The sequence below is a fragment of the Carettochelys insculpta genome, chromosome 1 (assembly GCF_033958435.1).
Source record: "Carettochelys insculpta isolate YL-2023 chromosome 1, ASM3395843v1, whole genome shotgun sequence".
NCBI classification, from domain to species: domain Eukaryota; kingdom Metazoa; phylum Chordata; order Testudines; family Carettochelyidae; genus Carettochelys; species Carettochelys insculpta.
In genome coordinates this window covers 382,860,082-382,887,667 of record NC_134137.1, presented here as the reverse complement: position 1 = coordinate 382,887,667, position 27,586 = coordinate 382,860,082, and the positions used below count along the sequence as shown (strand labels likewise).

The 27,586-nt window shown below is 50.9% G+C and overlaps 1 protein-coding gene across 8 annotated transcripts in view; it reads left to right on the top strand.

Moving 5' to 3' along the window:
- Positions 1–6,710, top strand: part of GOLGB1 (golgin B1) — a 164,583-nt gene extending 157,873 nt beyond the window's left edge. For all 8 annotated transcript variants that reach the window (XM_074976917.1, XM_074976958.1, XM_074976942.1 and 5 more), the window contains one exon: positions 4,807–6,710. In XM_074976917.1, coding sequence (XP_074833018.1) covers positions 4,807–4,941 — 135 coding nt within the window. In that variant the 3' untranslated portion in view covers positions 4,942–6,710. The remainder of the gene's footprint in view (positions 1–4,806) is intronic.
- Positions 6,711–27,586: the final 20,876 nt, after the last annotated feature.

The following is a 27,586-nucleotide window of genomic DNA, read 5'->3' as shown; positions in this document are numbered from 1 at the left end:
AAGAAGTAATAGGCTCTGTGGACATCGGGAAGTCAGTGGATGTGATATACCTTGACTCCAGCAAGGTTTTTGATACGGTCTCCCACAACATTCTTGTCCATAAGTTAAGGAAATATGGATTGGATCCTTGGATTATAAGATGGATAGAAAGCTGGCTTGATGGTTGGTCCCAACGGGCAGTGGTCAGTGGCGCAATATCTGGATGGCGGTCTGTTTCAGGCAGAGTGCCGCAAGGCACGGTTCTGGGGCCTGTGTTGTTCAACATCTTTATTAGTGACCTAGATGAGAGACTGGACTGCAACCTCAGCAAGTTTGCAGATGACACAAAACTAGGGGAGAGGTAGATACGTTGGAGGGTAGAGAGAGAATCCAGAGGAACCTGGATAATTTGAAGGACTGGGCCAAAAGACATCTGATGTGGTTCAATAAGGAGAAGTGTAGAGTCCTGCACCTGGGGAGGAGGAATCCCAAGCATTGTTACAGGCTGGGGACCAACTTGCTCAGCAGCAGTACGATGGAAAGGGACCTAGGGGTTATGGTGGATGAAAGGCTGCATATGAGTAAACAGTGTGCCCTTGTAGCCAAGAAGGCTAACAGCATACTAGGGTGCATTAGGAGGAGCATTTCGAGGAGATCTAGAGAAGTAGTTATTCCTCTTTATTCGGCACTGGTGAGGCCACATCTGGAATAGTGTATCCAGTTTTGGGCCCCCTAGTATAAAAAGGATGTGGATTTGCTGGAGCAGGTTCAGCGAAGGGCAACAAAAATGATTAAGGGTCTGGAGCACAAGACCTATGAGGATAGGCTGAGGGATTTGGGCTTGTTTAGTTTACAGAAGAGAAGACTTCACAGAATCACAGGGCTGGAAGGGACCTTAGGAGGTCATCTAGTCCAGCCCCCTGCTTCAAGCAGGATCAACCCCCCACCAAGTCATCCCAGCCAGGACCTTGTCCAGCCAGGACTTAAAAACCTCAAGGGATGGAGAATCCACCACCTCTCTAGGCAACACATTCCAATGCTTCACCACACACCTGGTGAAGTAGTTTTTCATAATATCTAACCTACACCTCTCCCTCTTCAACTTCAGGCCATTACTCCTTGTTCTGCCATCTGACACCACTGAGAACAGTTTTTCTCACCCTCCTTTTTAGAGCTCCCCTTCAGGAAGTTGAAGGCTGCTATTAAATCACCTCTAAGTCTTCTCTTCTGTAAACTTTTCCCCTTCATCGTCATTTCCCAAGGGATCCTGCTCATCTGGTCTCTCAGGGAGTCAAATTCTGCTCTTCTGAAATCAAGGGTCTGTATCTTACTGCTCACCTTTCATACTTTTGTCCAGATCATGAAATCTACGATCTCATCGTCGCTGCCGCCAGGTTCCCTCCCATTTCAATTTCTTCTACTAGTTCTTCCCTGTTTGTGAGCAGCAGATCAAGTTGCGCATGGCCCCTGGTTGGTTCCTTCAGCACTTGTACCACGAAGTTATCCCCAACATTCTCCAAAAACTTCCTGGATTGTCTGTGTGCTGATGTATTGGTCTCCCAACAAATGTCCGGATGATTAAAGTCTCCCATAAGAACCAGGGCCTGTGATTTGGAAGCTTCACTTAGCTGCCTGAAGAAAGCCTCATCTATCTCATCTCCCTGATCTGGCAGTCTATAACAGACACCAACTACAACATCACCTCTGTTACTTCCACCTCTAAGCTTAACCCAAAGACACTCAACTGGATTTTCTCCTTCCTCATACTGGAACTCTGAGCAATCATACTGCTCCCTCATATAGAGCGCAACTCCTCCTCCTTTGCTCCCCATCTGTGCTTCCTAAACAATTTATAAACTTCCATGACCGTGCTCCAGTCATGCGAATCGTCCCACCAAGTCTCCATTATTCCAACCACCTCGTACTTGTTTGACTGTGCCAGGGCCTCTAATTCTTCCTGTTTGTTCCCTAGGCTTCTGGCATTAGTGTACAAGCATCCTCAAGAAGGGGCCGATTGCCCCACTTTCTCCTCTTCGCCCAGGAAACCCACTTGATTGTTCCCTCCTCCTTCCCCACTTACCTCAGGGCTTGTCACCTTCCCCCAACAAACCTAGTTTAAAGCCCTCCTCACTAGGTTTGCAAGCCTGCCCACAAAGATGCTCTTTCCTCTTTTAGTGAGGTGGATCCTGTCTCGTCTCAGCAGTCCCTGTTAACGAAACAGAATCTCACAGTCAAAGAAACCAAATCCTTCCCTGCTACACCACCTACGCAACCACGCATTTACCTCTGTGATTCGATGATCCCTCTGCGGACCCCTTCCTTCCACAGGGAGGATAGACAAAAGACCACTTGTGCTCCATATTCCTTGATCTTCCTTCCAAGGGTTACGTAATGTGCCGTGATCACGTCAAAGTTGTTCTTGGCTGTATCATTGGTTCCTACATGAAGAAGTAGGAGGGGGTAATAGTCTACAAGTTTAAGAATTTTTGGCAGCGACTCTATAATATCCTGAATTCTAGCTCCAGGCAATCAGCAAATTTGCTGGGATTCTAGGTCCGGGCGACAGATAGATGACTCCATCCCTCTTAGGAGGGAGTCCCCGACCACCACCACTCATCTTTTTCTCTTAGAGGTGTTGGTCATAGAACTCCTATCCCTAGGATTGTGCATCCCATGCCTTCTAAACCATGGGGACTCTTTCAGATACCTCCCAGGGATTGTATCAGCCCCAATTATCTCTGCCGTATTACCGGTGGAGAGAGGCTGAAAGCGGTTACTTAACTCCACTGGAATTGGAGAGACTTGAACTGTTTTTCTCCTCCTGGAGGTAACATGCTTCCAGTTCTCCTCCCTGTTTTGGATAGCCTGCTGTTCCTGCAGTATTATCTGTTGCCTTCTACCCAGAAAGTCTTCACCCTTTCTGATGGACCTGAGGGTTGATATTTGTGCCTCAACTCCTTTAACCTTCTCTTCTAAAATGGCTATCAGCTTGCACTTGGTACATAGAAAATTCTTTCTACCGTTCGGGAGGAAGACAAACATGGCACATGACATGCAGGTCACAACAACAGGCCTCTCACCAGCCATATCGCTCTCTATTTTTTCCCTTATTTGTTTCTAGTACCACCTTGAAGGGCATAAGAGAAACACCATATAAGAAGGTAAAAACAGGTATAGGGTTCCTCCCGAAGGCGAACTCCCAGGCAAACTCCCTGTTAGCTGCTCCTGTTCGCTGGGGCTGCCTTCTTATAGAGCTGCTAGCTGGTTAGGCCTGGCTCAAAGCCTTTGCCTCCAATCTAATTAGCCCTTGAGGGCCCCCTGGAAGGAAGCTTTCCCAATTCACACCTTGCAAACTCACCAAACTGCCAAACACGCTTTCCAACTGCCCCTCTCTGCAAAACAGATGCTCAGGCACACAGGCAGCTATACAAACTGCCCCGCACTGCAAAATGAAACAAATGTACAGACACCACGGACAGAAATTCAACCCACCAGCTCACAACGTAGCCTCCCAAATGCCACGCTCACCTGAGCTCCTCTAGGATGCTTTCCCAGGCAAACTCTGTTAGCTGCTCCTGTTTGCTGCTCACAGGGTTCGCTGGGGCTGCCTTCTTATAGAGCTGCTTAGACTCTCTGAAGGGGAGCTCTAAAAAGGAGGGTGACAAACTGTTCTCAGTGGTGTCAGATGGCACAACAAGGAGTAATGGTCAGAAGTTGAAGAGGGAAAGGTGTAGGTTAGATATTAGGAAAAACTACTTCACCAGGCGGGTGGTGAAGCATTGGAATGCGTTGCCTAGAGAGGTGGTGGATTCTCTGTTCCTTGAGGTTTTTAAGTCCCAGCTGGACAAGGTTCTGGCTGGGATGACTTAGTGGGGGTTGATCCTGCTTGAAGCAGGGGGCTGGACTAGATGACCTCCTGAGGTCCCTTCCAGCCCTGTGATGCTGTAGTATTCTGCTCTCCAGTTATGGAAGGATTCATGATCCTAAACTAATTCCTTGTTGCAGTTTACACTGACTTAACTCTGTAAGCATTAATAGAGCTCCCACCAATGTAACTCACACATTACACCGACTTAACTCTACCTCTGTGAGACAACTAGTGCCTAAGTTGATGTAGTTAAGTCTGTATTGTGTCATTTTAGAAACTGCATCATTTATATCGACAGGTGCTGCCTTTCAGAAACTGTTGCCCAATGTGCCACACTGGCATTTAAATCAGTGCAAGCACTCTTAGTGAGGATGCACACAACCAACACAAAGAATGTAGTATAGCTATATGAAACTGATTCAATTACTGCACTGGCTGTACATTGACATAATTTAGATCAACTTAATTTATGTGTACAGACTTCCCATAAGCTCAATTGCTAGGGATTGTGTTGCACTCTCCACTGCTTAGTCCATTGAGCAGGCTGTGGGTTTTTGGAGGGAGGTGTTTCTGAAGCTCCAGTACAGCTTGAAGAGTGAGCATCGATAAGCAGAACAGGAATATGTGGGATACTGTTTCACTCTTGTTATGCAGTTTTCCATTTACGGTCTCCTACCCTGGTGGGATGGTTGAACTAGAGTCAGACTTATGAGATGGGAGAGGAGGTGGGTTAGATGGAATGGAGCCCTCAGAGTTCTGTGTTGGTGGTGCGAGGAGCAGCCCTGTAGCTGGAATTAAATGGGTGGAAATCTACAACCAGTGGTCAGACTGGTGCATCCTCCTGGATGAGCTCTATATCTGTTGCACCAGTCTCCCGTTTCCTATGGGGCTTTGGGTTCAGGTGGTTGGGATCTGCCCTTACAGGCACTAACTGGTTTCTCCTCTATTCTTCCCCTCAGAGTCGGAGCAACTCTGGTTTGCGGCGGCTGCTGCGCTCACTCTTCTGTTCCCGAACCCGCCTGCCGATGCTGCTGACGGTGTATGTGCTCGTGCTTCACATCCTGCTGTTCTTGTGCTTTACAGGCCACCTCTGAGTGAGGCCAACAGTCTGCTCCTGAGTGTCCACCCTTTATCCTCTGTCACTTGTCTTAGCCAGGTCTTTGGGCCAACTGTCACCAGTGTCCTACACCAGTTGCCCACTGTCACCTAGCAAGCTTCATGCGGCAACTGAGCCCAGCAGTCTCCAGCACTCACCCCTGAGCTTCTTTTCTTTGCCCCAGCTGGGAGGCTGCTGTTGCTGAAGTTTGTTTCCAGAAGGCAACCTCTTCTCCCTGTCCTCCCTACAAGGTGTTACCAAATCATCTTGAACTGCACCTTTTCTGAACCAGGCTCTTCAGTCTGGGATTGAGTCAGGGCAGTGATATAATCTGCAGCTTCCACCTGCTCCACTCCATCTGCTAATCATCTGTGATGGGTGTTGCAGAGAAGATGTTGTGGCTGCAGGTCCCATCATCATCAACATGTTGACTGGTGCCACTGCACTTTGTTATCCTTAGGCTCAACCTAGTGTCAGTAGCTGCACTAGCCTATAAGTAGGTATTGGCCACCTGCCGCTCATTAGTCCACATCACTGGCTTTGCCCTGCCCTTCTGCAGTGTTCCTTCTCTTTCACAAATAGTACCGTCGTATTACAGAGATTGCACTGGTGCTTGAGCAAGGAAGAGAAGCTTCCACTACGACAACCCCAGCTCTTAAACATGCCCACTAGGGCCCTTCTAATGATGATTTTAAAAATAAAGAAACATTGTGGAGTTTTTACAGGATATTTTATAAAACAAGTCAGGGTCTGTTTTATAACTTTTTCAATGGGGCTAATTTTTGGGTTTCACTTCGGTAAGACTTCCCTGCAGGAGAAAGGCAGGCACTGCATTGTTCAGACAGGCTGAGCAATCGAGCTAAGGGCTTTTGCAGTTATATGCTGTGATGCCCCCTGCAGGAGAGAAAGGGGATAATTATGGGAAGGGAATAGGGGACCTGACCTTATATCTCTAATTTAATCATTGCAGTAATTATAAATCTTGTACAGATCTTTCTGGGGACAGGAAAGGAGAGAAGAAAAGAGTCCTGCTCCTGCATCCTTGACCAAGTCCACTGTTCTCTTTTCAAAAGAATAAACCAGGGCAGTTCGTGCTACAGGGTATATCTGTTCGGGGTCTGGGCTCTCAATGGGCTGCAAGAACTTAACTGACAAACCCCTGCTGTCTTGAGGGGAAGACTCCTAAGGCAGCCCCACACTCCCATTTCATGAGACTTCTTTCTGGAGAAGCCTGTGACTGGTGTTACTGGGGTGGCTGCATGTGCCATGTGTCATACACTTGTAAGTGAAGTTAGACCTGTTTCCACTGACTGCAAAGTTTTCCACAGAGTCCCAAAAATTGCTCCATACAGATGATATGCTAATGTCCCTGGAGGAGATAATTCTGAAGACAGCAGTGACTGCTCCAGTTGAGAAAGTGTGGAGTCCATCAGCTAAGGCCTCACTGAGTGCCGGTGCCTACTTTGTAGCGTGTGCTTCTCCCAGGTTTTAGGGTGTGCCTCCTTCCCCCACAGTTTAATGGAGGGAAGTGAATTCTCCAGGGCTGCTGAGCTGAGCCTGTGGAGAGACGGGAACTGGTTCCTTTGCTCTCCCTAAAGTGACTGGACCTCTGGCTAGGTTCAGAACACTGAAGCCATAGATCTATGTTCCCTCATGAGTTTTTATAGAGGATTCCCCTCTTGATTCTCTGAAATCTAATGGCTGAACCCCCTCACCTACTTCTTCCTGGGACACATGCTCCTGTGTACAATAAAGATTATTTTTCAGACTGAAGCTGAGTGGTGTTTTGGTATGGGAACTGACCTCTGAGTCTCCAGAGCTGACAGTCCATGAGTAACATACGACAATGGCTGCTCTCAATATCCTTTATCCCTGTTGTGATGGGAATTCCCCTCTCTATTTTCTTATATTGGTAAGTGTCCTATGGAGATTGTACTAGCCACCTCCACCTCACCTCCCTCAGACTCTGTTCTTACAGTGGATATGAGGGACAGGAGTTATAATTTTCCTAACAGTTCTAATGGAATTTAGCACTTGCCTGCAGCTTCTACTGTTATATTTGAGTGTTTTGCTATCTGAATTTATGTAGAATTAAGCTGCCTCATGGACATATGCAGAGTCAAGATCTGGTGGATTAGATTGTTATCCACCTTGACATAATTGGTGCCCACTGCCAAGAGTAAAATAACCAGGGCAGGAAATGATCTGTCTGGTTCAATCCCACTTCTCACCAACCCATCTGTAAGAAGGTAGATATGCTCTATCAGTTACCCTCTGAAGAGCTCCCCATCTTTATACCCACCCTGTGCCCAACTCACTGGGGGTGTCTGATGCCAGCAAAAGAGCACAGGGAGGCCAATCACACTCCATACTAAGTGATGAAAGAGTGACTCACTGAAGAGACTTCCATCATTCTCCTTAAATAACCCATTGACAAATTTGCAGGCAGTCATGGCTCATTATCAGTACTATCTGTGGGAAAAGCTGTTTACATTTCTCCATTTAGCTGACTATAGGAGAAAACTGACAAACTCCATTTTAATGCAGGATTAGAATGAAGCCAAGCATTCCCTTAGGGTCAACTTTAATACTTCAGACTCTGCTCCCAGGGTGCTGGTTTCAGCTGTGACTATCAGGAGGCATGCACGAGTTTGATCCTCTTCTTTGATCATGGACATTACTAGTAGTCATTTGGAGAATCTCTCCTTTGAAGGGAAATGACTTGATGGTATATTTGAAAAGCAGGACACAAGATCAACAGCTCATTCCCAGGTTGAGGCCATCTACCAGAGTGAGGCATTCTGATATCAGTGGCAATGCTATCCCCAACTTTCAACACCCTATTTTTGTCAACTTAAAGCCACCAGCAATGCCTCACAATTATGAGAAGTGGTCTTTCACCAAGATGCCAAAAACCAAATAGTCTTTATCCTTGTCAATAGCCTCTTCCTGGAACACTAAGGGGCCGTGTCTACACTAGCCCCAAACTTCGAAATGGCCACGCAAATGGCCATTTGGAAGTTTACTAATGAAGCGCTGAAATGCATATTCAGCGCTTCATTAGCCTGGGGGTAGCTGCGGCACTTCGAAATTGACATGCCTCGCCGCCGTGCAGCTCGTGCCGACGGGGCTCCTTTTCGAAAGGACGCCGCCTACTTCGAAGTCCCCTTATTCCCATGAGCCGCGACGAGCCGCGCGGCGGTGAGGTGCGTCAATTTTGAAGTGCCGCAGCCGCCCGCATGCTAATGAAGCATTGAATATGCATTTCAGTGCTTCATTAGTAAACTTCGAAATGACCATTTGCGTGGCCATTTCGAAGTTTGGGGCTAGTGTAGACATAGCCAGGGTGACTCTGCACTAGGGAATAAATTTGAATTTATTGAAGTTGCCTCTTTAACACTACATTGGATAAAGTCGAATTTGAGTGTCCTAAACTGCTCAGAAGTTGATGGTCTGTCCACACAAGGTTGCCTATGCCTGACTGGAAGCAATACATTGTGGGCTCCTATCCCACGGTTCCTGCAAACCTGTTGCATTTTGGGATTTTGTGCCAGTGTCTTATGGGAAAAAGTTGCTGTAAGTGACATTCTGGAATGATGCCATTAGAAACCCAGAACATTTCTCTCACTTCCCACCGAAAACAAACAGATTTTTTGTGTAGTTATATATTGACTGCCATCCACCATTACAAATGCTAACATGAATCCTGATACACTTCAAAATTTTGTGCATTTTTTTTGAGTTCCCACGCTATGATGCAGCATATTCTGAATGTACTGCCCATGCAATATCAGCTCATTGCTGCTGGGGCACCAACAGGCATACAGCTCTGGAGAGAAGCACCACAGAATTGCTGTCAGCACTGGAAACACTGCACAGCATAGAATGCAAGTTCTGGAATTGTGAAACCAGCTCAGACTGGTGGGATCAGAGTTTTGCAATCATGGGATGATCAGTGGCAGCAAAACGTCTGCATGCATAAGGCCCCTTCACAGAACTTTGCAAACTGTTGTCTCCCGCCCTGACACACAGCAATACCAGAAAGAGACCTGCTTTGACAATTGAGAAGCATTTGACAATTGTTCTGTGGACATTTGCAACACCAGACAGCTACCAGTCAGTGGCAAATCAATTTGGAATGGGCAAATCTACTGTGGGGGCTGTTGTCACCAGGTAGCCAAAGCAATCACTAAGCTTCTCTAAGAAAAGACAGTGACTCTGGGGATTGTGCAGAAGATAGGGAACCCCAAGGCATCAAATCCATCCACTATCTGCGGCAGGGCCATAGATGGAATGCATATCCCCATCATGGCACCGGCGCACCAGGCCTCAGAGTACATTACCCACAAGGAGTTCTTCTCTGGTGTTGCAGGCGGTGGTGGGTCACAAAGGGCTGTTCACTGACATCTATGTGGGGAAGGATGCATGCTGTACAAATTGTTAGGCATTCAGGTCTCTTTACAAGGCTCTATGGGGGGGTGGGGAACTTTTGTCCCAGACCAGAAAATTTACTTTGAAGGGGTGGAAATGCCCAAAGTGAATCTGGGTGACCCTGCTTACCCCTTGCTCTGTTGGTTCATGAAGCCATACACAGGCACTCTGGACTTCAGTAAGGAACTCTTCAGCTACAGACTGAGTAGGTGCAGAATGGTGGTACAATGTACCTTTGGCTATTTAAAAGCCAGGTTCAGGTGCCTTCTGACCTGTTTAGACCTCAATGAAGAAAGCACTACCCTTGTCAGTTGGGGCCTGCTATATTCTTCATAACAATTGCAAGGTGGGGGAGGGGTAGAATTTCATCCCAGTATAGTGCAGGGGCAGAAGCAGAGATCCTAGCAAGAAATTTTCAGCAACCCACCCCAAGGGAGAACAGGAAAGCCTAGAAAGAGGCTGTGAAAACTAAGGGATGGCTTGAAAACCAAGTTTGTGAATGAGCAGGATCAGGGTTGACTGGCATCACCCACCAACCCATGCTGGTTCCTTGCCCTTTATGAAATCCCCCTCCGACTGTGTCAGCCGTCACCACCCACACAACCCCAATGCATATTAACCAATTAAACAAAACTCTTTTTCCAAACTACAGTGTTTTTATTTATGGGGTCCTAATGGCAGAGGGGCGAGTGTAGGGAAAACATAAGGATCATGGTTTCTTGTACATTAGCATTCTCCTGGGACATGATTTTGTGAGGCTAGATTGCAGGGCTTGCCATGGCCTTCCCACCTCCTGTCCCCCATTCTGGGCCCCTGACAAGTGGGGAGGAGGGTGGAATGTGTGGAGGAAGGAGGTACTGGGGTGGCATAGATTGTATGGGGGGTGCAGAGCCATGAGCAGGGGAGTGGATTGGGTTGAGATAGGTCTAAAATGCTGGTGCTTGGCGTGGCTGGGGGATACAGTATCCCATCCAGGGGAGGGTAAGGATGGCATGTAATCATGGTGCCTGGAGTGTTTGGGGGATACAGGGCACCCTAAAAGGGGAGGGTAATGTGTAAGGATAGATTGGCATGTAAGGGGGCATGTATTAGATGGGGACATGCAGAGTTAGCTGACTTTAATTTATCAAGCAATGCTTCAATTAAGGCAGAGGTCACTGATTGTGGGTTCTCAACCACCAGTTCAATCACCTCCGTCTGTCTGTTCATTATAGACAGGATTGAAGCATTCATTTGTCCTTGACTGTCCATTTTTTTCCTCCAGCCACTCAGCTCTCCTTTTTCCTTTGTAACAACATCAAAATAACTGTCCAACATTTCATGCCAGGACTTCCTCCTCCTCCACATTTGAGGCAACCTCATATAGGTGGGACTGGAGCCTCTGTTTCTTCAAAGGTTGGTTCCAGATCAATTAATGTAGAAATATTAATGGCATTGGCAATAGCAACATTTTTATCTTTCCCCGGAACAATAAGCATACTGACAGAATGAATGACAATTTGTAATTATGGAAGAACATATTGCAACAGCAAGGTCACTCTTGTGTTTCTTCAGCATAAAGAATGCATGATTCCAAGCAGAATAATTTAAGCTCTTCTGTGGCTGAGGTTTACTTTCAACACGATGGTAAGCTATCTTTAGGTCACAGGGGAAAAAATGTTGCTGTGTGTCCAAGCGGATGCTATCCAAGGGGTAGTGAGTGGCTGTATTGCAGCATTCTTAAAGAACCTTGTTTAAAAGCAGCCTGATCCAGGAGGAGTTAGAAACCCATGAAAAGTCACTGCAGGCATGTACCTGAACTAGGTGAGGTTCTGATTGCTCTCAGGTCCCAGGGGCAGGGGGGGGGTCACCATGTGTTCCAGCAGGCACGGGACTAGGTGGGAGTTGGTGTCTGAACTGCAACACTCTTAAAGCAGTGCCTTGTTTAAAAGCAGGCAGGGTGGGAGGAGTGGATGGCTGAAAGACTGCATGGTGGGTAACAGGCAAAAAAAAATCATTAGTGACACATGAAACTTCCCATGCAGTCTAGGTTACAGGGCAAGACATCAGCCTCATCAATAAGAAAAAAGGGATAAGGAATGAATACTCATTCTATCCAGGTACAATGTTGGAAAATTTGCACGTATGCTTTGTGGGGCCATGATTCCAGGTTACTTACTGGTGGCTTGGTGCAGTAAGGTGTCCTACTGTGGAGGCAGGAACAAATCAGGTCTCCCCAAAAAAATCTTATGAGGAGAATCCAAAAGTGCCTGTCTAAGGTCTTCAGCTTTTTCTCCAGGCAGGATCAGCGCTCCATCAGCAGAAATATTAACAAGCTGTTCTAAGGGAAACGGGCATAGCCCCCTCCTGCCACCCCCCACAATTGCAACATACTATCATCAGTAGGAAAGAAGCATACTCACCAGAAGTGCCCTCTCCAGGATCCAGTTTGGCCTCTGGAAGATGCCACCCGAGTTAAAGGAATGGGCTCCATGGGTAGCTCTTACACTTGACTGGAGGCTGCTGTTGTCCACCCCTTCCACACCAGGATGCACTTCATCAACATTTCAAGGAACAAAGGTGTTCTGGGGGAAGAGGTTGTGTCTGTCCCCAGAATAGCATGAAGGTCAATGTTGTATTGGTATTTCTGGGGAGATGCCCCAGACTGATGATTTGCCTGTGTGCATTTCTTGTAGCTTTGTCTCACCTCCTTGGGCTTTATGTGCCACTGCTGAGCATCCCTGGTGTAGCCTTTGAGACTCTTGCCTTGGGCTATTTTAGCATAAATATCAACATTTCTTTTGCTGGCTTTTAGCTGGAGGAAGATAGCTTCTTCACCCACACTGACGTGATGCCCAACTATTCCTGATGGGTCCATGCTGAAGCATGATGATCTTTGGTGATCCTGAAACCTCATGGCAGGAAGGTGGGCTGCAGAGAAACGAGCCAGTTGTCTGCTTGACATGCTGACCAGAAAGGAAAGGAAAGCTAATCACCATTCCAGAGCTGATGGCCACTGCTTTCTGTCACCTACTTCCAGCTCACCTGGAGAGCAGCAGAGGTGGCATGATGAGCCAAAAAAAACATTGAGGGCATTGTGGGACAGTTTCAGAGACTAATAAAATTGATTTTAATAACGCTGCCATCTGCACGTGTATAGTTCAACACTGTAAAATTGACTTTTTGGAATTCCTCCCCAGTGAATTCAGCATTACCAAAGTCAATGTTAGCGGTCCTTAAAATTGACTTATTGAGTACAGTGGTGCAGACTGATGGTTTATAAAAAAAAAAAAAAAAAAAAAAAAAAAAAAATCAACCTTCGTCCCTTAAATATGACTTACACTCCCAGTGTAGCCCAGGCCTAAGCCTTAATTTTGAGGCGGCACCTAAAGGTATAGAATCAGCCAAAAAAAAAATAAAATTGGGAACAGGCTAGGCCATTGCCTATTGGTGGCAGTTTACATCTGATCAATGGGTATTAATGGAAACGAACTATACTATTCAATTCACAACACCACATCCCTCCAAGTCCTGCCTTATGTCCTTCTTGCAGGGACTGCTCTCTGATGCGATTCTTCTCACAGAAGTGTAGAACTCGTTTTGAGGAGCAGTCAGGTTCCTTCTTGCCTGAAGGTTCCACTTCCAAATATTTTTTTGTGCAAAAGAAGGCTCTTGAGGGGGTGCAGACCAGTATTACATTTAAGGGAACCGAACAAGTAAATCTGGCAATTCCAGTTCTGTATGCTAACTCTGGCATAAGTAATCCCTCTGATATTAAGTATGGGAAAGTTTGCAACTCTTGATCTAAAGAACGCCTATTTCCATATTGCAGGTCCTCGACAACTACCATTTTATGGGGTCTGGGCACCATTTCCTGAACAAGGTGCTTCCATTTGGCCTTTCTGTAGCACCAGGGTGTTTTAGAAAATACCTCTCCATAGTGGCATGTCTGGAATACCAGGGTATTTTCATTTAACCGTATTTGGATGATTGGCTACTGAAGGCAGCTGGGTGTGAGAACTTGGTGAGTGATGTAGCTGTGATAAAATATATAGTTTATTCTGGAGGGATGCGGGGGGCGCAGGGAGAAAGCATTTTACTGTAGGTCAGGGATGTACACATTTCCTCCAAGGTCCTAGAGGAAGTGAGAGGCAGAGCTATTGACAGTATGTGGCTGAGGAGAAACGGAAAAAGAATAGTAATGGGATCTATTATAGACCACCAAATCAAGAAGAGGAAGTGGATGAGGCCTTTTACAAGACTAGATAACATGTGAACTAGCATTAAGCTGGGGGGGGGTCGGGGGGGGATGATTTTTTAACTTCCCTTATATTGGTTGGATGACTAATATAGTAAAACATAGTGGCTATGTGTACACTTAAGTGCTATTTCAAAGAAGCACCTTTCAATGTAGAGACTTTGAAAGATGCTACTTTGACACGTAGCAAGTACGCACATGCCAGGGCTGGTGCTGTCAACATGCATTGTCAAAATAGTGATGTGGCACATCAAAAGGGGCTGGCCCAGATGTGGAAACAGAAAGTCTACACATACAAGTGTCCCCTTTTGAAATAAGAGGCCAGGAAAAGCTGCAGATAGGAGCACAGGGTGGACAAGCCCTTCCAGGGCTGCAGCAAGACACTCCTTTAAAGGGCCCCTCACAAACTCATTCAGTCTGAACAGCACAAGGCCTGCGGAGTTGCCACAAGCCCCACAGACACAGTGCCCAGGGGAATTGACACAGAGCAGCAGCAGCAACTTGATGGCCTGCTGGCTGCCACCAGTGGAGCGGGAGCCCTGCTAGCCACAGCTTGGGTGGCCACCCAGCAGCTCCTGGCAGGGAAGCCCTCCCCAGGGACAGAAGTGGATGCCCCAGACCATTGGGTCTTCTGGCCCCATCTCCCTGGGTGCCCTGCTGGCTCTGGAGCCATCCTACCAGCACTGAGTGGTGGAGCAACTCATCGTGGGTTGGGCGGGGTGGGGGTGGGATGACAACCAGTGACTCTGAAATTTCCAGATGAGGTGGCAGACCTTCCTGGTGTTCTGTCAGTGGCTGACGCCCCTCCCCCCAGCCGTGAGACACCAGGACATCTGGATGTGGTGCGCCCCGCCCCCCCCCCCCCCCCCCCCGCCATGGAGAAGAGGGGTACGATAGCTGACTGGCAGCTGGCCACTCTAGACAGCTACCGCTCCTAGGGACGCCAAGGCTATGTCTACACATGCCCCAAACTTCGAAATAGCCACGCAAATGGCCATTTCGAAGTTTACTATTGAAGCGCTGAAATGCATATTCAGTGCTTCATTAGCATGCGGGTGGCAGCGGCGCTTCGAAATTGACGCGGCTTGCCTCCGCGCGTCTCGTCCAGACGGGGCTCCTTTTCGAAAGGACCCCTCCTACTTCGAAGTCCCACTTAATCCCATGGGAATAAGGGGACTTCGAAGTAGGAGGGGTCCTTTCGAAAAGGAGCCCCGTCTGGACGAGACGCGCGGCGGCAAGCCGTGTCAATTTTGAAGCGCCGCTGCCGCCCACATGCTAATGAAGCGCTGAATATGCATTTCAGCGCTTCGTTACTAAACTTCAAAATGGCCATTTCGATGTTTGGGGCACGTGTAGACACGGCCCAATTCAGTGTGGGCAAGGTCGAAGTTGGGGACGTCATCATGTAGGTAAGGAGGCTCAGGCACACATCCACTGGGTGTTGTTCGGTGGGAGGGCGGGGTGGCTGGGCACACCCCGCACACCCTTATGTGTGCCTATGTCCCCTCCCCACAGGTGGGCCACACTCTGAACACCTGCTCCTCCAGAGGGTTATCTGCATTAGAAAGCTGGATGGGCGTTGCCATGCTGGGTTTCCTGAATTGCTTTGGGACCCTCAACAGGACCTACATATCCATCCACACCCCGGAGCACAGTGGAGGACAACTTATAAATGGGAAGGGCTACCATTCCGTGGCAACTGCAGGCCCTGGTGGCAGGTCAGGTCCAGGTCCAAGACGTCTATGTGGGCTGGCTCAGCTGCACCCATGATGTGCAGGTCTTCCACAACTCAGGCCTGAACCACCAGCTGGAGGCAGGGCCCTACATCCCCCAGAGGAAGATCCAAGTAGGGGAAACCACCATGCCCTTCACCCAGATGGCTGATGCTGCCTTCCCGCTCCAGCTTTGCTGCGTGTGGCCCTATATAGGCCACCTCACCACCAGCCAGGAGTGCTTCAATGGCCAGCTCAACCACTCCCACCAGGTGGTGGAGTGCACCTTCGGGAAATTGAAGGGCAGGTGGTGCTGCCTCCTTACCTATCTGGATTTGGGTGTCCTCAATGGCCTCCAGGTGTTGGGTGCCTGCTGCACTCTATATAATATTATACAGAGCAAGGGGGAGGCCTTTGTGTGTGGGGGGTGGGGGTTGAGGCTGATTCTATGTGAGGGAGCAGTATGATTGCTCAGACCTCCAGTATAAGGAGGGAGAAAATCTAGTTGAGTGTCTTTGGGTTAAGCTTAGAGGCGAAAGTAACAGAGGTGATGTAGTAGGTGTCTGCTATAGACTGTCAGATAGAAGCGCTGAGGGAGATGAGGATTTCTTCAGAAAGCTAATTGAAGCTTCCAAATCACGGACCCTGGTTCTCATGGGAGACTTTAATCATCCAGACATTTGTTGGGAAACCAATACAGCAGCACACAGACACTCCAGGAAGTTTTTGAAGAATGATGGGGATAACGTCTGGGTAGAAGTGCTGAAGGAAGTGACGAGGGACTGTGTGCAGCTTGACCTGCTGCACATGAACAGGGAAGAAGTAGTAGGAGAAATAGAAGTGGATGGAAACCTGGGCTGCAGGTTTTGATTCAGCCACCCACAACAGTCTTGCCCATAAGTTAAGGAAGTATGGATTGGATACAGGGACTGTAAAATGGCTAGAAAACCAGCTTGAGGGATGGGCCCAACAGGTAGTGGTTAATGGTTCAATGTCTGATTGGTAGTTTGCTTCAAGTGGATTGCCCCAAGGAGTGGGTCTTGGTCCACTACTGTTCAACATCTTTATTCATGACCTGGATGAGGGGATGGATGGCAAATTTGCAGATGACACTAAGGTAGGGCATCAGGTAGATACATTGGAGGGTAGGGATGGGGTTAAGAGTGGCCTAGACAAATTGGAGGATTGGGCCAAAAGAAGTCTGATGAGGTTCATCAAGGACAAGTGCAGAGGCCTGCACTTGGGATGGAAGAATCCCAAACATTGTTACAGGCTGGGGACCAACTGGCTAAGTAGCAGTACAACAGAAAAGGACCTGGGGGTTAGAGTGGATGAGAGGCTGGATACGAGTCAGTGTGCCCTTGTAGCCAAGAAGGCTCATGGCACATTGGGGTGCATTAGGAGAAGTGGATCTAGAGAAGTTATTATTCCCCTCTACTTGGCACTGGTGAGACTATATCTGGAGTATTGCATCAAGTTGTGTTCCCCCACCCCCGGATAGAAAGGGTGTGGATGCTGTCGTCAGAGTTGCCACCAGCGTGGTGCTCTGCTCTCTCCAATGTATCACTTGGCTGCGTGCGTGTTCCCTCTGTGCACTGCCCCAGCTCTGCAGATATCTGACACAGCAGACTCGAAGAGAACCCCCAATGACCACAGAGTCTAGTAAGGTGCGAAGGCACGTCGGCCAGGTTTATTGCCGTATTGGATACAATAGTAGTTCCCTGTAGACTTCTTAGTCTAGGTCAGGGCATACTACAAATATGCACCCACGGTCAATGGACTCGGCTCAGTCAGTGGTGGGACTTTCCACTGCCCCCTCGGCCAGACCCAGACCACATCCCAGGATTACATTCTTATACACAGGTACAAACAACTTACACATCACTCCTGACATATTGAGGTACACCCCTTCTACGTAGTTAGGTGCCGCCTCTCACCTTGTACATGTTGGTTTGAACAAAACAACTCTATGCATCATACTATCCTTTTGCCCCTGTCATTGGGATGTATTGGCCTATTCTTTCTTATCTGTGGGATGTTCCAGGGTAGGGAGTTCTGGTACCATGTACCTGCCGTACTACCCTTTTGCCCCTGTCATTGGGATGGATTGGCCTATTCTTTCTTACCTGTGCAGTGTTCCGGGGTAGGGAGTTCTGGTACCATGTACCTACTTCAATATGCTAGGTAGATATGTTTATGCACCAGCAACCCTCTTCTTGCCAAATTCTGTGAGTAATGCATTTCTTTAGCTCACAGCTGCACTTTGCTTTCTGTTAGCAAAGTCTTGACCATTACTTTGTTTCAGGCCTAAGGCCTCATACTGAGCCTGTACTTACTACAGATGCATTGGAGAAACTCCATCCCTGGAGGTTAAGTCTTGGTTTGCCATAGTCACGGCTGGGATAATTTAGTTTGGGTTGATCCTCCTTTAGACAGGGGTTGGACTCAATGACCTCCTGAGGTCCTTTCCAGTCCTAGAATTCTATGATTCTAAGGCACAGGTCCTCTCGCATCTGTGCGCCAGCTCCATGAGGGGGGTGCCATACTCTGCAATCAAGCAGAGAATGTGCTGCTTCTCCCCGCTCTTTTTCTCCAGGGCACAGAAGAAGCAGGAGCCATGCTCCATCTCCCGGAGGTGAATGTGCAATCTCACAAAGGTGCCCCAGGCCCAAAGGGTCATCAAGGGCCCAGAGGTCCTCCTGCTTCGCCTGGTACATGCCGTAGAGGGCTGGATCCCCGGGGCTGGTGGCTACACATCTCTCTAACTCCAAGACCTCCCATTCCAGCTGCCCTTTTGCTGCATCCCACTGCCAGCTGGCCCCCTGGGTATAGCCACAGCAGAACAGCCATGTGCTCACCTTTCCCATATCCCACCACCACTGGGCCAAGAGAAGGGCAGGCCACTGACTGTGCCAGGCCAGCCAGAACTCCCAGAAGCATGTCACGAAGCCCCCATCCCCCAGCAGGCTGTTATTAAAATGCCAATAGGCCAGCCCTGGCTTTACAGACACCTGGTGGTGTTCTGAGAAAGGGTCTGCCTGCACACAGGAGGAGTGGACCTGTAACAGGTGGTGACGAGAAGTGTAGCTGCGGGCCAATTGGGAGTGCGATGACTCTTGTTGACCCACCACCCAGACAAAGGTGAACATGGTATCCTTGTTCAGGTGGTGGCTGTGCCAGAAGTCCACCAGAGAGTGATGATCTATTAGCTCCTGGAGGCTGCCTGTGGCAGTCTGGAACTGCTCGGCCCTGTATGGTCCTGTTCCTCGAGGGTGCAATTGACGATCCCACTCAGGACCAGGCACTCATGAGGAGCTACAGTGTCAAGGAAGTCGGACTCCTGCTGGTAGAAATGAGTCCACACTGGGGCATAGATGTTAACCAGATGTAATGGAAGCCCCTCCACCCACAGCCAGAGGTAGAGGAGGCAACCCAGCATGACCTCGATGCTCCCCAGCACTTTGGGCTGCAGGTTTGGGAAGAACAAGGTCGCCACCACAGCTTGACAGGCTGAAAGGTGGCTGAAGTAGCCCCTGTCTCCCCACTCCAGCCACCAGCTGGCTTCAGTGGCTGGAGCCATGTGGGTCTCCTACAGGAAGGTGACCAAGTATCCCAGCTCCCGAAGGAAGGACAGCACCCAACACCGGCGGACCCCTGACCTACAGCCCCTTGTGTTCAAAATGGCAAAGATGATCAGTAGCATTGTGAGGACTGTGGAAGATCCTCACTGGAGGGAATATTGGTGGTCCCCATAAGGCCTCATAGCAAGCTGTGACCAACCCCAAAGGTGACCTGGGCAACACAGAAGCCATGGGCTTGCTGGTAGGCCACAGCATCCCTCCTCCTGGTCCCCTTACCATTTGTCAGAATAACCCTCAAGAGTCTCAAGGATAAGATGAGAACAAGAAGTCCTGTGACACCTTGTCGACTAACATATTTTGGAGCATAAGCTTTCATGGGCAAAGACCCATTTTGTTAGATGGTAGTCTGCCCAGTGCTAAAGGGTGAGGGTTACTTTGTTCCTGGAACTACAAATGTCCTCCAAGAAACTGTGCATATTGCTCTTCAGTGCATTGAGGGGTTGGGGCTTTGAAGTTCCGAGCACCCTCAGGCCCAGACCTTTCTATAGGCCCCGTGGCCAACAGGGACTGATGGGCAGGGGTCAAGTCCCTGCCCCAGTTTGAGTGGGAGTGAAGGAGGGAAAAAAGACTCAGATATGCTGGGAGAGTGCAAAACAAAAGGTGTCTCTGAGGGGTTTCCAGCCCCAGGGGCTGTTACAAGGGAATAAGGAGGGGGAGAGAAGGTAGGAACAATAGGGATAGGAGCAGGGACAATGTGGGGGATGGGAAAGGGGAAGGTGTCAGGAGAAGGAGGGGAGGCAGGAGGGGATGAGAAGGGAGAAAAGGGGGAGCAGGGAAAGAATCAGGAGGGGGAAGGGAATCAGGGCATTCTCTGGGGAATGGGTGGGGCCAGGGAGTTGGATGGAACAAATGATAAGGACAGGTGGTGGCAGCTGGGGGCGGAGGCAGGAACCCGAGCTACAGGGGTGTCAAGAAGAGGCACCTCCACAGAGGGCAGGAGGTGGTGGGCCTGGGGGTGCAACTACTCCCAGTGTCAGGCTCCAGTGTTGCAAGGAGTGCAGTACTGGGGACTTCGATACAAAGAACAGCAGGAGGCCTGGCCCACGAGGGACAGCCTGAGGCTTGATGGCCAAGGCTGGAGTATCATTTCCAGCAGGGCAGGTGGTTGCACCCTGTGACAATCTGGAGTCAGGGGGAGGGGTGGTGAAGGGGGTCAGTGGAAGCCGAAGGAAAGGGGACAAAAGGGGTGACTGGGCACAGGCGTCCTGCCCACAACCCCCCAAAAGTAGGAGATCCACAGCTGAGGCAGCTGGGGTTAGGCCCAGGGCCTCAGCCTCCTGAGAGGGGAAGGCAAGGCCATTGCCCACTTTTGGGGGTGCCTCCTGAAGGTAGTTGGGGCAGTGGCCACCTCCAAATGCAAGGTGGGTGCAGGCTCAGAGAGGTCACTCACCATGGCCTCTCTGGGCTGAGATTCTGAGGCTGAGGGGGTGGCATCCTCTGCAACTGCCATGGTGACCTCAGCCACGTCTGGCAATTGGTCAGTGGCCAGGGGCTCATGGGGGGGTCAGGACTGCTGGTTCTCCCTGGGGCCTTGTGCAGCACATCCACCCCATCATCAGACAAGGTGGTGAGCCAAGCATGCACACCCTGGTTTTTCTGCTTCGCCCATGCAAGCAACCAGCCCTCTGGTGAGGTAGGTTGGGTGGCAGACAAGGGGTCACAGGACAAGGGCAGTGGCAAGAGAGGGAAGGAAAAGGAGGGCAAGATAGTGAGGGAAGGCAGGAATTCCACCCCCCCAACCCCGGGGTGGGCCCTGTCCGAGTCCCATCGCAGGCCTCGCCACAGTCTCTTCTGCAGGCCCAGCTGTAGTGCCTGCTGGGGCGTTGGAACCTGCACACTCATTCAGGTCCAGAATGGTGGCATCCTCTGATGCCCGAGCAGTGGCGTATCCCCCACAGGGGGAGGAAGAGGGTGGCCCCAGGGTCCGAAGTGAGAGGGCTGGTGGCAATGACACGGCTGGTGCCCTGCCGGGTGTTGGGGGTCCCAGGCTTCTTCCCAGGCCAGGCCAGTCCCTTTGGACATGCCCTGTTGCCTGGCAAATGAAGCATCAGGTCTCCTCCATGCTGTAGCAAACCCGATATTGGGGCCCGTGGTGGGGCACCAGAAAAGTCCCCTCTGGGGTGATCCCACCACGTGCTGCTGGTAGCGCTTGAATTTGTGCTTGCCAGAGGAAGAAGAGATTGTGGCAGAGGGTGGGGTCCTAGCACCCCAGAGGGAGGGGATGCAGGACTGACAGCAGCCTCCCCAGGGTGGCCAGAAAAGGCAGAAGGGAGGCATTGGGGAGGAAGGGAGGGCCAGAGGAGAACACAACCTGCACACCCAGTTCTTCTAGCAGCTTGAGGGACACAACACCACCTCCTACTGCCAGGCCCCTCGCCATTGCCGCCTGGGCAGCAGCCCCTTCCACCAGGAAGAAGACTATCTTCCCAAACATTTGAGAGGCCATCACCCCAGCTGCAGGCCCCACCATTCATACTGCCGCCCATGCGTTGGTCTCCATGTGGGGGTGAGGCTGACACTAGGAGGCAACATACCTCGTGCCTCCTGGTGAAGGTGGGGAAGGGGCTGCAGCCATTGGGGATGGTATTCCCAGAGGTGGCCAGAGTACAGTGAGAGGTGGTGGCCACTTGGGAATTCAACCTGGTGGCTAGGAAGTTAGGGCCCCCAGGGCTGGTGGGTGGGGGGTGTGTGAAGAAGGGGGAGCTGCAGCTGGTGTGGCTGCAGTAAGGGTGGTGACCCCTGCTGTGGGAGATTTTGCCTTTCAGGCAGGGCTCTTACCCTTTTTTGGTTCCCTGGCCCTTCCTGCCCTTCAGGTGAACTGTTTTCAGGGCAGAGTTGGCCACGGCATGGGCCCCAGAGCCTGCACCTGCATTCTTGGCCACCGTGGGGGTAGATGGCCCAGCAGCATCAGCTGGATCCACTGTGGTGGAGATGTAAGGGGGAACGGGGTGGGAAGGAGGAAGGGGGTGTCACAGGACACTCCCCCCATGGGGACTTTGGCCCTGATGAGGGGAAGGCAGGAGCAAATAAATTGTTGTAAGGATAGTTAACAAAACAAGAGGGGGGGGGGGAAGAATAAGTAGCTACCCTTCCCCCAACAGCTAGGCTGTGAGCCTGGCCAGGTTGTGGGGGGCAGTGAGAGGATGAAAGGAGGGGAGACAACACAAGAAAACAGCCACAACTCCCAGCACAGGATGGTAAACCAGCTCCTACTACTGCACTGGGGTGAGGAAGGGACTCAAAAATGTGAGGAGGTGAGTGAGAAAGAATGAGGGGCTAAGTGCCAAACAAAGCAAAAAAAATGTGTGTATGGGGTAGGGAGGTGTGCGTGGGGAAAGGAGAAGAAGCAATGAGAACGGGTAGGCAGCAACCTACATTAAGGAAATGGGTGGGGGCTGTAGAGGGATGTGTGTGCCCACAGGCACCTGAGAAACAGGCCTGCAGCAGCTGCCACAGAGCCCCTGTGAAGCAGAGGAGGTGGGGACAAGTGATGATGGTGGGACCTGGATGGAAAGGCCCCAGCACTGGCTGGGGTGGGGCTGCAATGGAGGTGGGGGAGGGGACTGGACTCCAGCACTCCAACCCAACTGCCCAGCTATTCTCCAGGAACCCTGGTGGGAAGGGCCGCCACACAAACAGACCACTCCACAGCAAGCTGTGGAGGGAAGCCCAGCCGCTGCCTGAAAGCAGACCTCTATCTCCTCCACAGCAATGAGGAAAGCATCAGCTATGAAGATGGAATCCTGGGCCCAAAGCAAGGGGCCAGCAAACCCCCCCACACAAGGAGATGGATAGAGGGGAGTGTAATGCCCAGTACTATGGCAGCGCCCCCACTGGGTGGCACAGGCCAACACAGCTTGCCCACTGGGTCTAGGTGTCCTAGGGCTTTGTCCCCTTTAAGGGCCCATTGGGGGTCAGCCAGTAGCTTGAGAGCCCTGCCTACAGTCTGAGGCAGGGCCATGGTCAGTTAAACAGTTAGAGGCCTGCCCTTTGCTCAGAGCAGGGCAGCAGTCACACACACTGTCCTGGGAAGCCCAGCCCTCAGTCCAGGATGAGGCAGTGGCTAAACAGAGGCTTAGAGGCCCCGGCCCTCAGCTTGGGGTGGGGCAGCGGTTCCCCAAGCTATTTGGATGCCCAGCCCTTGCAGCCAGGCAGGGCTGCAGGTAAGTGCACAGTTTGAAAGCTCCGCTCTCAGTTCAGGCTGGGCAGCAGTCAGGCAGTGGCTTGGCAGCCCAGCCCTCAGTTTGGGGCAGGGCAGCGGTTAAATACACCCTTGGGGAAGCCCAGCCCTTAGTTCAGCGTGGGGCAGTAGTCACTCTTCTTTTCCCCCAGCCGGGGTTGGCTTTAGAGAGAGGCAAGGGGTTAGCCCGCTAGGAAGGGGGTAGGCGGTTGCAGGCCCTCCCATTCCACTGTGCCCCAGCCCCTGTGGATCACTCACACCTGAGCTTGCCAGTGGGGATCCAGACCACAACGCACCACCATTGGCTCAGGGGGAGCATTCCCCAGGCCACTTCCTACCTCAGCCTCCATCGGTGCGGGGTCCCAGTCAGCCCGGTTGGCCAGTCCCAGGAGGTAGGTCTCATCTGAGTAGTCTGCCTCTGGGGACTCCGGCCAGTCGGACATCTCAATGTCATTGGGGTAGTCTGGGGGTGGCAGGACTGTGGGCTCAGGGCAGTCAGAGGCCTCTGTGCTGCAGGCATCCAGCTGAACTCCAGGATGGGGTGCTTCCAGGGCCTCTGGGTAGTTAGCCCCAGACAGTCTCTCCAGTCCTGGCCAGGGCTCAGGGGAGGGGGCCCTCCACCAGCATGAAGACCCTGGTATGTCCAGGAAGTCTGGGTAGTACCCCTGTGGCATCCTTATCTGTAGCTGCCTAGGCTGGTCTCAGTGGCTGAGAGGCAGCTCTGGCCAACAAGCTGGCTGGCAGCAGGCTTCCCACCCCCGACACCTGGGAGGACAGTCAGCCTGCTCCTCCCAGCATGGCCACCCAGCATTTAATGGGCCTCAAGCCCTGCCCCTGGCCCTTCTGGCTGTAGGCGCCGCCCTCTGAGGGGTGGGGCACTTGTGCTCCAACTCAGGGTCCGCCCACCTGAGCAGCCTCCTCCACCTCTGAGTCTGGGAGAAGCCACAGCATCTCACTACAGGGAGCTTCCCCCTCATCTGCCCAAAGGCAGGGCAGCAGAATCCCCACCACCACCTACGCAGCAGCCCCAAGAGCTAGCTGGAAGGTGAGTGCAGGGGGAGGAAAGCAGCCTGAAAGATGTCAAGAAAGAAAGAGGGGCAAAAAGATAAACTGGCCTGGGGTGGCTCAAAGGAGTCAGAAGCTGTCTGCTGCGCCCAGCAACCCACCTCCTGTGCTACAGAAGCCCAGCCAAAACTGGTCTGGAGCAGATCCGGCCTGCAGTGGGCTACAGCAGCTTCGTGGAAGGGAGTTATGTTGGCAGCTAGAAGCGTGCCTTTATGTTTTCCAGAGACTAAAGCTTATGAGGCGGGGGGTCAGCTAGCCTAGTGGAGGCCAAGGGAGTGGGCGGGTGCAAGCCTTGAAGCGTGGGGAATCCACTAAAACAACACAATCCCCACATGAGTATGGGGGACAACTAAAAAGAAAATGGGAATGGGTGTGGGGGTCAGAGGGCTAAAATGAAGGAGCTGGAAGAGCATACCGAGCAGAGAGCCTTGGAAAGTGCCCACTGCTTCTTGAAGGCATTGAGGGAGCCAGTGGAGGCTGCCTGGAGGAACTCTGCCCCGATTCATAAACGAACCGAGGAACGGAAGTAGGTCTCAAAGTGTCAATAACCCCTCACCCACCACACACACACTGTCAGCCTCCTCTCCCTGGTGTTGTAGATGGGCATCTTGGTTGTGGCCAGGAGGAGGCTGACAAGGAGGTCCCATGACTTTGTGGGGGCACAGGTAGGGGTGTGACAGGGTCAGATGATGTGGGGGGGGGGAAAGTGCAGTCAGAACCTCAGCAGGAGGTTCTGGAGGAACTGGAAGAGGGGCTGCAACTTGGCACACTCAAGATAGATGTGTGCCAGGGTCTCTTTCGTGCTGCAAAAGGAGGAGGTATCAGGGATGGGGGTGACCTGTGACAAGTACACACCCATGGTTGCCACCCCATGACAGATCCTCCAAAGGATGTCCCTGGTGGGCTGTGGGACTAAGGTGGAATACAAGCCAGCTCACCGGAGCTCCCCACCCTCTGTTGGCAACAAGAGATCCCACCATGTTGTCTGGGCAGGACACAAGGGTGGGGAAGTGAAGCATGAGTGTGTACAGGTGATGGCGTGGTTTGAAAGGGGACCAGCTGCAAAGTGTGCAGTCAGCTGTAGTGATGGGGGGCGGGTGGTCGGGGGGCACGTGGAGCTGAGGGCCTACAGAGAGAGCCAGAGGGCCAAGGGTGAGAGGTGCACCCTTTTACAGGGACCTGGCTCAGGTGAACTCAAGCAGCAGGTGATAAGGTGGCCCTTACCTCCTGAAGCACATGCCGGGGAGTGCAGAGGGTGGAGAGCCCCATGAGCTGGGCAAGCACCGGGGCCTCCATCCAATCTCCACATCATAGTCCAGGAGGTCTCTGATTCTGGTGATGCTTCTGGTGATTCATGGTCTTCCTATCTTATACCTTCCTCTTGCCTTCAGCAGGAGATCATCTGTATGCTTTTCCCCTGATCCTGCTTATAAAAGGTTCTACAGGAAAATCGAGAGGCACAGGGTCTGAGTCATCATGATAGCAAACACATGGACCAGGAAACATTGGTTTGGGACACTCTCAAAACTGGCAGTGCTCCCCCATATCCGTTAATGGACTGATTGGCGTTCTTTATCTCAGGACCTGGTGACCTCCTGCACCTCAGTCTCATGATCTCCCAGTATAGCACGGATGTGGGTGCATTGGAGTGGATTCATCAAAGGGCAACCAAAAATGATTAGGGGCTGAAGCACATGATCTGTGAGGAGAGGCTGAGAAATTTGGGCTTTAGTTTGCAGAAGGGAAGAGTGAGGGATGATTTGATAGCAGCCTTCAACTTCCTGAAGGGGCAGGTTCTAAAGAGGATGGAGAAAGGCTGTTCTTAGTAGTGATGGATGGCAGAACAAGAAGCAGTGGTCTGAAGTTATAGAGGGAGAGGTGTAGGCTGGATATCAGGAAAAATGATTTCTCCAGAAGGGTGGTGAAGCACTGGAATGCTTTACCTACAGAGGTGGTGGCATCTCCATCCTTAGAGGTTTTTAAGTCCCAGCTTGACAAAGTCCTGGCTAGGATGGTTTACTTAGGGTTGGTCCTGCTTAAGGCAGGGGGTTGTACTAGATGACCCCCTAAGGTCCTGTCCAGCCCTAGGAGACTATGATTCTATGAACTCACAGCCTGGAAGCTGCCTGGCTGAACCCCAAGGAGTAGATCTGGTCAGAAGGTGTCCTGCAGGTCCACTTTGAGAGAAGAAAACCTTCGACCCAACCAGACCCACCTGACAAAACGGACAGGATTCTCATGTTGGGCGGCCAGTTGCAGCATCTCCCCATTGGACAGGCCAAGACAATCAATTCTGAGTTATCTGCACCACCGGAAATGCTATAGTCTAGCACATTCCTCACTTAGGGTGCATCAGGCAGCCATTTCCACCTTTCATCCACCAATCCAGGGTTTCACAAGTTTTCTCCTATTACATGACAGGCAGATTCCTCAGAGGCCTGGAACAATTCTACCCTTAGGTCAGGCCCCCAATTTCCCAATGGGACCTGACCTTAATTTTGGCCAGGCTCATGGGTCCTTCCTGTGAGTCTCTGGTCACATGCTCTTAGAACCAGGAAAGTGGCCTTCCTTGGATCTATAACATCAGCCAGACAAGTCTTTGAACTTTATGTCTTTGACCTCAATGCCACTGTACATGGTCATCCATAAGGACAAAATCCAGTTCCAGCCACATCTACTCTCTCTCCAAGGTGAAGTCTGCTTGTCGCATGAGCTGGAACATCTTCTGGTCAGTCTTCTGCCCAAAGCCTCATGCATTGAGTGAGGAGAAACATCTTCATATGTTAAATGTGAGGAGGACCATGGCCTTTTACTTAGACTGGAGAAAGCTGTTCTGGAAATCTACCAAATTGTTTCATTCCATGACAGAGTGGATGAGAGGCCAGCCCATCTCCACACAGAGTATTTCAAACTGGATCACCTGCTATGACCTAGCTGGGACTCCTCCACCTGCTGAGTGTGACAACCCATTTAACTCCAGCGAAGGCCTTTTCAGCAACATTCCTGGCACATATCCTGATTTAGGACATTTGCCAGGCAGCTACATAGTAGTAGTAGTAGTAGTAGTAGTAGTAGTAGTAGTAGCATCCTTCAGTGTACATAGACTATGGATTGCGCCTTTTGTAGTTCCATTTGGGATCGTCATGTGCAGCATCGACTGTGACTGTGAAGGCCCACACGAGAGTGAGAGTCCTTGCTGCATCTGTTGCATGTGTAATGGGTGTCTGGCAGGTCCTTACTGTGCTTTCTGTGGGCTCGCTTCTCCTCTGCTAGCTGTCTGATCCTCATCTCACCCTTCTGAAGGCCCTTGTGTAGTTCCTGCCTCCATCTGCTGTGATCATCTGCCAGCTCCTCCCAGCTGTCCGGCTCGATGTCTA